The sequence below is a fragment of the Coturnix japonica genome, unplaced genomic scaffold, assembly GCF_001577835.2.
Source record: "Coturnix japonica isolate 7356 unplaced genomic scaffold, Coturnix japonica 2.1 chrUnrandom820, whole genome shotgun sequence".
Classification (NCBI taxonomy): domain Eukaryota; kingdom Metazoa; phylum Chordata; class Aves; order Galliformes; family Phasianidae; genus Coturnix; species Coturnix japonica.
The window spans coordinates 1-10,537 of NW_015440177.1; the positions used below are offsets into that span (position 1 = coordinate 1).

The following is a 10,537-nucleotide window of genomic DNA, read 5'->3' on the forward strand; positions in this document are numbered from 1 at the left end:
GCATTGAGCCCATACAGTTAGCTGACCATAGCGCCACCTAGCTGGCCATAGGGGGGAGGTTTGCAATTGCAGCCCATAGGGTTACATTGACCATAGCGCCACCTAGCGGCCATAGGGTTACATTGCAGCCATAGGGTTACATTGAGGCCATAGGGTTACATTGACCGGATCAGCGGCCACCTAGCGGCCATAGGGTTACATTGCAGCCCATAGAGTTCAATGACCATAGTGCCCCACCTAGCGGCCATTAGGTGTTACATTGCCAGTCAACAGCGCACCTAGCGGCCTATAGGTTGCAATTGCGGCCATAGGGTTGTACATTGCGGCCATAGGGTTACTTGACCCATATGCGTTCAGCCTAGCCGGCCATCAGGGCTACATGGCAGCCATAGGGTTTACATTGCCGAGCCAAACGAAGTACATGCAGTCACAGCGCGCACCGTAGCGGCCATAGGGTTACATTGCGGCCATAGGGTTACATTGCGGCCATAGGTTGCACTGCAGCCCATAGCGCCAACCTGGCAGCCCCATATCCTCCATATGCCTGCAGTATTCCCACTATATAACTCCAATATCCACCCCACGTACCCCCTGTCCCATATAACCTCAATATCCCCCATATAACCCATATCCACCCCATATGACCTCCCTGTCCCCATAGAACCCCAATATCCCCATAGAACCCCATATCACCCCATTATCCCCCATGCCTCCCATAGAACCCAATAGTCCACCTCAATAGTACCCCATATAACATATAACCCACCCAACCCCCATAGAACTCCCCCATAAAACCCCCATATCCCCAATCTCTATCTAGAGGCCACAGAGTTACATTGAGCCCATAGCGCCACCCAGCAGCCATAGAGAGGTCCTCCAGCAGCGCCACCTAGCGGCCATAGGGTACATTGCAGCCATAAGTACATTGAGTCAAGCGCACACTAGGGGGAGTCCTCCAACATTGGGTTACATTGCGGCCATAGGGTTACATTGAGCCCATAGAGTTACATTGAGTCACAGCGCCACCTAGCGGCCATAGGGTTACATGACGCCATGATAGAGTTTGACATGAGCCCTAGAGTTACATTGAGTCACAGCGCCACCGAAGAAGGAGTCTGCTAACAATTGGGTTACATTTGCGGCCATAGGATTACATTGCGGCCATAGGGTACATTGACCATAGGCGCCACCTAGCGGCCAGTAGGGTTACATTGAGCCCAAGGGTTCACATTGACCATGATAGCGCGCAACCTAGCGCCATAGGGTTACATTGACCCAATAGAGTTACATTGACCATCAGCGCCACTAGCGGCCATAAGTGGCTTACATTTGCAGTCACAGCGCCCACCTTAGCGGCCATTAGGGGTGACACTGCAGCCATAGGGTTAAATTGAGCCCATAGAGTTACATAGAGTTACATTGACCATAGCGCCACCTAGCGGCCATAGGTTACATTGCAGTCACAGCGCCACCTAGGGGAGAGTCCTTCCAACATTGGGGTACATTGCGCCATTAGGTTACATTGCTCCATTAAGGTGTTTACATTGACCATGAGCCGCCACCTAGCGCCATAAGGGTTACATTGCGCCATCCAGGGTTACATTGCTAGCACATAGGTTACATGTCGTGGCCATAGGGTTACATTGAGCCCATAGAGTTACATTGACCATAGCGCCACCTAGCGGCCATAGGTTGCATTGCAGCCCATAGGGTTACATTGCGGCCATAGGGTTACATTGACCATAGCGCCACCTAGCGGCCATAGGGTTACATTGCAGCCCTAGAGTTACATTGACCATAGCGCCACCTAGCGGGCCATAGGGTTACATTGCAGGCCATAGGGTTACATTGCGGCCAAGGGTTACATTGACCATTCATGCGCCACCTACGGCCATAGGGTTACATTGCAGCCATCAGAAGTACTTGACCCATAGAGTTTAAACATGAGCCAATCGCCACTAGCGCATAGGGTTACATTGGCAGCCATAGGGTTCCATTGCGGCCAGATAGGGTTACATTGGACCATAGAGCGCCACCTAAGCGGCCTCAGGGTGCATTGCAAACCGCATAGGGTTACATTGGAGGCCCATAGAGGTTACATTGAGCCATAGCGCCACCGTAGCAGCCATCAGGTTGCATGCAGCCCATCAGGGTTACATTGCGGCCAATAGGGTACATTGCATGCCTAGTGCCACCTAGCGCCCCTATATCCCTCCATGAGAACCGCCAACTCATCCCCCATACGAGACCCCATAAGATACCCTAATAACCTACCCCAATCCCCCCGTACTCCCCATATCCCCCCAATATTTTATCCCACCCCATATCCTATTTCCACCCCATATCACCCTATCACCATATCCCATATCTCACCCATATACCCATCCCCATATCCATCCCGCCATAATCACCATATTCCCCATATCCACCCATTCACGCATCCCCATAGTTCGCACCATCCACCCTATCACTCACATACACCCTATATCACCCATAGTCACCATCTATATCACCCATTCCCCTATTCCCACCCCATATCACTCCTATATCACGCATCACGCCCATATTCCTCCATTCCAACACCCATATCACCTCATTCACCTATATCAACACCATCATATCTTCCCATCTTCAATGTAGTGGCTATAGAGCCCATAGAGTCACGTAGTGGTCATAGGGTTACATTGGAGCCATTGAGCCCACAGCGCCACCTAGCGGCCATAGGGTTACATTGCAGCCATAGAGTTACATTGAGTCACAGCGCCACCTAGGGGGAGTCCTCCAACATTGGGTTACATTGCGGCCATAGGGTTACATTGACCATAGCGCCACCTAGCGGCCAATAGGTTGCATTGCAGCCATAGAAGTGTACATTGCAGCCATAGGGTTTACAATTGAGCCCATAGACGTTAAATGAGCCCCATTAGCGACCCTAGCGGCCATAGGTACATTGCGCCCCATAGGGTTAGCATTGCAGGCCCATATAGTTACATTGACATAGCGCCGACCGTAGCGGCATAGGGTTTGCATTGCAAGTCCCCCATAAGGGTACACTTGCGGCCATAGGTTCTTGACATAGCGCACCTAGGCGCCATAGGTTGCAATTGCAGCCCATAGGTTTACATTGCGGCCATATGGGTTACATTGAGCCATCAGCGCAACGCATACGGCCATAGGGGTGACATTGGCCAGCCATAGGTTAATGCCGCCCATAGGGTTACATTGACATAGCGCCTACCAGTACGGCCATAGGTTGCATTGCAAGGGCCATAGGTTACATTGTGGCCAATAGGGTTACATTGCAATCACTGCGCACTCTAGGGGGAGTGCCTCCCAACACTGGGGTTTACATGTGCGGCCATGAGGGTACATTGAGCCCAACGAGTTTACAATTGAGTCACCATCGCCACCTAGCGGCCATAGAGTTACATTGCCAGCCATAGAGTTACATGAGCCCATAGATTACATTGACCATAGCGGCCACCTAGCGGCATAGGTATCATTTGCAGCCATAGAGTTACATTCGCAGCCATAGGGTTACACTTGAACACGCGCCACTCTTCAGCGGCCTATAGGGTTCACTTGCCAGCACGAGAGTTAACATGAGTCCGCGCCACCTTAGGGGGACGTCCTTCTCAACATTGGGTTACATTGCGTGCCATAGGTCTACATTGTGGCCAGTAGCGCCACCCTAGCGGCCATAGGGTTACATTGCTGGCCACTAGGGTTACATTGCGACATCAGAGGTTACTATTGAGTCACAAGCGCCACCTCTAGGGGACGTCTCCAACATTGGTTAGCATTGCGGCCATAGGGTTACATTGCCGAGCCATTAAGGGTTACAATTGATGGTCATCGAGCGCCACCTGAGCGGCCATGCAGGTTACATTTGCAGCAAGTTACATTGAGCCCATAGGTGTACATTGACGCATTAGCGCCACCCTAGCGTGCCATTAGGGTTACATGCAGGCCAATAGGGTTTACTATTGTGCCATAGGGTTACATGGATCCCATAGGTTACATTGACATAGAGCGCCACCTAGCGGCCATAGGTTGTCATTTGCAGGCCCATAGAGTTACATTGAGCCATAGCGCCACCTAGCGCCATAGGTTACATGCAGCCATAGAGTTACATTGAGCCCATAGAGACTACATGAGTCACCAGCGCCAACCTAGCGGTCCATAGGGCAGCATTTGCAGCCATAAGTTAACATGGAGCTCCATAGAATTACATTGAGTTCATAATGCGCCCACCGGTAGCGGCCATATGGGTTACAGCTGGCAGCCATAGGAGTTACATTGAGCCCATAGAATTTACATTGAGTCAAGCGGCGCACCTAGCGCCATAGGGTTACATTGCAGCCATAGGGTTACATTGAGCTAGAGTTCACATCTGACCAAGCGCCACCTCCCGTGGCCATAGATGTTACATGCAGTACAGCGCCTCCTTCGCGGCCTATAGAGTTCATGTTGCAGGCCCATAGCGCCACCTGCGGTCCCCATATCCCCCATCATATCCCTCCATAGCACGCCCAATATCCCCCCGAATAGAACCCCATATACCCCATATCCCACGCCCAAAGCCCCATATCCCACCCCATATCACCCAATCACCCATAATCCCCCCATATCACTATATCCCCCATAATCACCGCCATATTCCCCCCATATCACCCCTATGCCAGCCCATATCCCCCTATATACCTCCCATATCCTATATCGCAACTCCCTTGCCACCCATATGCCAACTGATCCCCCCCATACCTCCCCATACTCCCCATGATACCCTATCCACCCATATCTCGCATATCACGCCCATAACCCCCCATATCCCCAAATCCACCCATATCCTCCATATCCCCCTATAACCTCCCATATCCGCCTAGACCCACCCGTAGCCCCCATATCCCCCCAACTATCCACCATATCCCCCATAACCCTCCATTGCCCCCCATACCCATAGCGCCCGCCATCAGATACCCCACCATTTGCCCCCATACCCCCCTATCTCCCCCCCAACTCCCCCTCTATTACCCCCCATTACCCCCCATCCCCCACTATTAACCCCCCCCACAACTAATTAACCCCCTCGCCCCACTTAATTAACTACCCTCTCCCCATTATTAACCCCCTCATTAATTACCCCCCCCCCCCATAGGTGCACCACCTCGAGCTGACCATCTCTAAAGTGGTGATGGGGGACCGTGGTGATTATCGCTGTGAGGTACGGCCAGGATCTGGAAGGGACAGCTGCTCCTTCAGCATCGATGTGGAGGGTGAGGACCCCCCCCCAAATTAATGGGACCCCCTCCCATCATAAAACTGGACCCCCCCAAATCCCCCCAAGCAAAAAACCCTCATAAATCCATATTTCCACTAAAAAAGCGACCCCAAAATGTGCCACCCCCCCCCAAGCTCCTTCACATCAAGTGGAGGGGAGAGCCCCCAAATATAATAAGGCACCCCCCAAATTAATGGGGACCTACCCCCATTATAAAACAGGACCCCCCAAATCCAAGCCCAAAAAACCCCATAAAAATCCCATATTTCCACTTAAAAAGACCCTATAAAAGCCCCCCCCCCCCTCTCCCACAGCTCCCTTTAGCATGGCGTAATGGGAAGAACCCCCCCTCAAATCATAGGGACCGCTCCCCCCAAATTAATCGGGACCCCCCAAATAAAACAGGGACCCCCCCAAATCCCCCCAAGCCCAAAAAACCCCATAAAAATCCCATATTTCCACTTAAAAAGAGAGACCCAAATGTGCCCCCCTTCCCAAGCTGCCTTTAGCACTGAGGGTAGGTGAGACCCCCCCTCCAAATTAAATAGGGACCGCCCGCCCAAAATTAGATGGGACCCCCCCATATAAAGTAGGGACCCCCCAATCCCTTCCAAGCCCGCAAAATATACCCCATAAAAATCCCATATTTCGCTTAAAACAGAGACCGCCCAAGAACTGTGCCCCATCCCCCTTTCCAATAGCTCCTTTAGATTGGGTAAATGGAAGACCCCCCTCATAATCATAGATGACCCCCAAATAATTCATGGGACCCCTCCCCTATTCAAAATAGGGACCCCGCCCTCAACTCCAGACCCCAAAAAACCCCATAAAAATCCATAGTTTCTACTTAAAAAGAGCCCCCAAAAGTGCCCCCCCCCCCGCAATGTACCAACTACCATTGGGGCGGTCCATTTGGGTCACCTTTGGGGTCTAGGGGGGGCAGACCGCCCCCAAATTAATGGAGACCCCCCACATATTATAATACTGGACCCCAAATCCCCCAGCCCAAAACCCCAATAAAAATTCCCATATTTTCCACTTAAAAAGACCCTACTAAAAGCCTCCCCCCCCCCAACAATTAACATTGACAATAATGGGGATAGACCCCTCTAAATATAGGTACCCCCCCCAAATGAATGGGACCCCCCCCATAAAAAAGGGACCCCCCCTCAAATCCAGAGACCCCAAAAAGACCCTAAATAATCCTCCATATTCCCCACTAAACAGAAGACCAAGAAAGCCCCCCCTCTCCCCTCCTAAATTAGCATTGAAATACAGGGGAAACCCCCCCTACAATATGGACCCCCCCCCAAATTAACTGGGACCTCCCCCATAATACAAACTGGACCCCCTCAAATCCAGACCCAAAAAACCCCATAAAAATCCCATATTCCACTTAAAAATAGTACCTAAAAGCCCCCCCCCCCATACTTAATCATTGACATAACCGGGAAGACCCCCTCTAAATTAATAGAAGACCCCCCCCGCAAATTAATGACCCCCCCATATAAAATAACGGACCCCCCAATCCCCCAAGCCCAACAAAAACCCCATAAAATCCCATATTTCCAACTTAACAAAGACCTAGTAAAAGCCGCCCCCCCCCCCCCACATTCATGGACCGTAAAGGGGAAGACCCCCCTCTAAATAATAGGAACCCCCCCACCAATTAAATGGGACCCCTCCACATTAAAACTGGGACCCCCCAAGACCCAACGCCAAAAATACCTCATAAAACTCCCATATTTCCAACTTTAAAAAGACCATAAAAGCCCCCCCCCCCACATTAACATGACGTAAGGGAAGACCCTCTAAATTAATCAGAAACCCCCCCCAAATTATGGGGCCCCCCCCCATTATCAAAATGGGACCCCCAAATCCGCCACGCCCAACAAAACCCCAAAAAATCCATATTATCCACTTAAAAACAGACCCTATAAAAGCCCCCCCCCCCCCCCCCTACATTTAACATGACGTAAAGGGGAAGACCCCCCTCTAAATTAATAGGGACCCCCCATTTAATGGGACCCATCCGCCATTAGTAAAATATGGGACCCCCCCTCAAATCCCAGACCCCAAAAAACCCCATAAAAATCCCATATTTCCACTTAAAAAGACCCTATAAAAGCCCCCCCCCCCACCTTTAACATTGACCGTAAAGGGGAAGACCCCCTCTAAATTAATAGGGACCCCCCCCAAATTAATGGGGACCCCCCCCATATAAAACAGGGACCCCCCCTCAAATCCCAGACCCCAAAACCCATAAAAAATCCATAGTTTCCACTCAAAAGACCCTATAAAAGCCCCCCCGCCCTCCAATTAACAATTGATCATAAAGGGAAGACCCTCTAAAATTAATAGAGCACCACCCCCAAATTAATGGGACCCCCCCCTGCATATAAAATAGGGACCCCCCAAATCCCCCAACACAAAAAAACACCCATAAAAATGCCCTCTTCCAACTTAACAACCTATAAACCCCCCCCCGCCCCAATGTAACCCTATGGCCGCAATGTAACTCTATGTCGGAGGACTCCCCCTAGGTGGCGCTGTCGCTCTCACCTTGTCGTTGTCGACGCTCTGCCTGAGGCGGCACCGGGCCGTCTTGTCGTTCATTTCCGCCCATTTCCCTTTGAACCACTTGACCACGGGTTTGACCGGAAGTGCCGCCCCGGCAACACGAGCTGACACCGTCACGTCCTTCCCTGCAACCGGAACCGGAACAGGAAGTGAGTGGGACCGGAACAGGAAGTGGGTGGGATCGGGACAGGAAGTGAGTGAGATCGGGACAGGAAGTTGGGGCCGGAACAGGAAGTGGGTGGGGGCGGAACAGGAAGTTGGGACAGGAAGTGAGTGGGGCCGGAAGGGACCCAATAGGGAACCATAGAGACTAATAGGGATACCATAGAGATGTATGGGGACCCATAGGGACACATAGAGACCCATAGGGACCCATAGGGACACATAGGGACCCATAGAGACCCATAGAGACCCATAGAGACCTGCCTATCACTCAGGCGGTTTTATTAGCGCCCTCATAGCGAATCCTCCATACCGCCGTCCGGCATAATGCGAGTCCCCCCAGGCACCCCATAGGTCCCCCCACCCCATTAGTTCCCTCCCAGCCCCATAGCAAACCCCCTACCCCATACGAGTCCGCCCAGCCCCATAGCCGCTTCACCCTGGCCCCATAGCTAAACCCCCAGCCCCTGAGCCCATAGTCAGTCCCCCTATCTGCCCCATAGAGTCCCCCCAGCTCCATAGTTCCCTCCCAGCCCATAGCTAAACCTAGCCCCATAGCCATCTTCGCCAGCCCCATTAGCGCCCCATAGCTGCCCATAGCCCCCATAGCTCCCCATAGCGCCCATAGCTGCCCCATCACAACCCCATAGAGCCCCTATATGCCACCCCATTACACCCCATAGCATCCCCCCACCCCTATCGCCCCATAGTAACCCCCATTAGCGCCCCCCATAGCCACCCCATAGAGCCCCATACCGGCCCCATAGCTGCCCATAGCGAGCCCCATAGAGGCCCCATAGAACCACCCCATAGACCCCATAGCATCCCCATAAGCATCTCATAGAGCCCCATAGCAATCCATGCGCCCCATAGCGCCCCACTAGAACCCCATAGCGCCCATAGCTGCCCACATAGCGGCCCATTGCATCTCCCCCAGCCCACATAGCATCCCCAGTCAGACCCCAATAGCATTCCCATAGCATCCCATCAGAGCCCCATAGCATCCCATAGCATCCCACTAGAGCATCCATAGCGCCCCATATGCATCCCCCAGCCCAGAGCACCCATTAGAACCCCATAAGCGCCCCATAGCTGCCCATAGCGCCCCAACGCAGCCCTCATCAGCCCCCATAGCTGCCCCCAGCTAGCACCCCATAGCCCCCATTACCACCCCATAGAGCCCATAGCATTCCCATAGCAATCTCATAGAGCTCACCATCTAGCATCCCCCCAATCCCCAATAGCACCCCATATAACCCATTGCCCCCAATAAAAACCCCAATAGCCCCATAGAACCCCATAGCTTGCCCCATAGAAGCCCCACTAGCGCCCCACTAACACCCCACAGTTAGAGCCCGCATATAGCCATCCCATAGAGTCCACAGGATGCCGCGATAGCCTCCCCTCCGTACGCGGCCCCATCGAAACCCACCCATTAGAGCCCTACATTAGCATCCATAGCAACCCCATAGCCCCCATGAGCTCCCATAGACCCCATAGCGCCCCATACGCACTCGCCGTGTCCCAACCGTATAGCCACCCCATAGACCCATATGCCCCAAGTCCCAGCCCATACGCCCCATGAGAACCCCATAGCGCTCCACATAGCGCCCCATAAGAACCCCCAAGCTGCCCCATAGCTTCCCCATAGCACCCCATAGTTTCCCACCTACAAATCCAGCCCCTCTACTAGTGACCCCTCATAGCATCCTCCAACTATCTCTTTTCCATAAGGCATCCCATAGAGCCCTCATTAGCGCCCCATAGATCCCCCGCATCCCCATAGCCCCCATAGCTGCCCCATTAGCGCCCCATACTCTGCCCCATTAGCGCCCCATAGCGCCCCGAGTTAACCACCTCCCATTACAACCACATAGAGGCCCCATAGCGCCCCAGTAGCTATGCCCCATAAGCCCCATAAGCGCCCCATAAGCGCCTCCCCAACCCCATACGCCCATAAAAGCCCACATAGCGCCCCCCCAGCCCCATAGAGCCTCATAGCACCCCATGGCACCCCATAGCTCCCCATAGAGCCCCATATGCCCACCCCATGCGCTCTCCCCAACCTATAGCACCCCATAGAGCCCCATAAGCGCCCCCATAGCGCCTCCCCAACCCTTATAAGAGCCCACCCATAGAGCCCCAACGGCCCATGAGGCCCAATAGCGCCCCCCACTTAGAGCCCATTTAACCCGACCCCATAGAGCCCCATAGCTCCCCATAGCATCACATAGAGCACCATAGCGCCCCATAGCATCCCCCCAGCCCCATAGCGCCCCATAACCACCCCATAGAGCCCCATAGCTGCCCATTTAGCGGGCACCATAGCATCCCCCCAGCCCCTTAGCGATCCCATAAGGGCCCCATGAGACCCCATAGCATGTCTCATTAAGCCCCTGCATCCCCCACCCCATAGTGCCCCATAAAACCCAATAGCGCCCCATTAGAACCCCTCATTCCAGCCCCCATACGCCCCCATAGAGCTGTTTCCTCATAAACCGTACCCCATAGAGC

The 10,537-nt window shown here is 53.1% G+C and overlaps 1 protein-coding gene across 1 annotated transcript in view; it reads right to left on the bottom strand.

Moving 5' to 3' along the window:
• Positions 1-7,794: 7,794 nt before the first annotated feature.
• The window catches only part of LOC107307732 (myosin-binding protein C, fast-type-like), a gene marked incomplete at its 5' end in the record, with an annotated part of 11,873 nt that continues 9,130 nt past the window's right edge, over positions 7,795-10,537 (bottom strand). The window contains one exon of the mRNA XM_032441937.1: positions 7,795-7,986. Coding sequence (XP_032297828.1) covers positions 7,802-7,986 — 185 coding nt within the window. The remainder of the gene's footprint in view (positions 7,987-10,537) is intronic.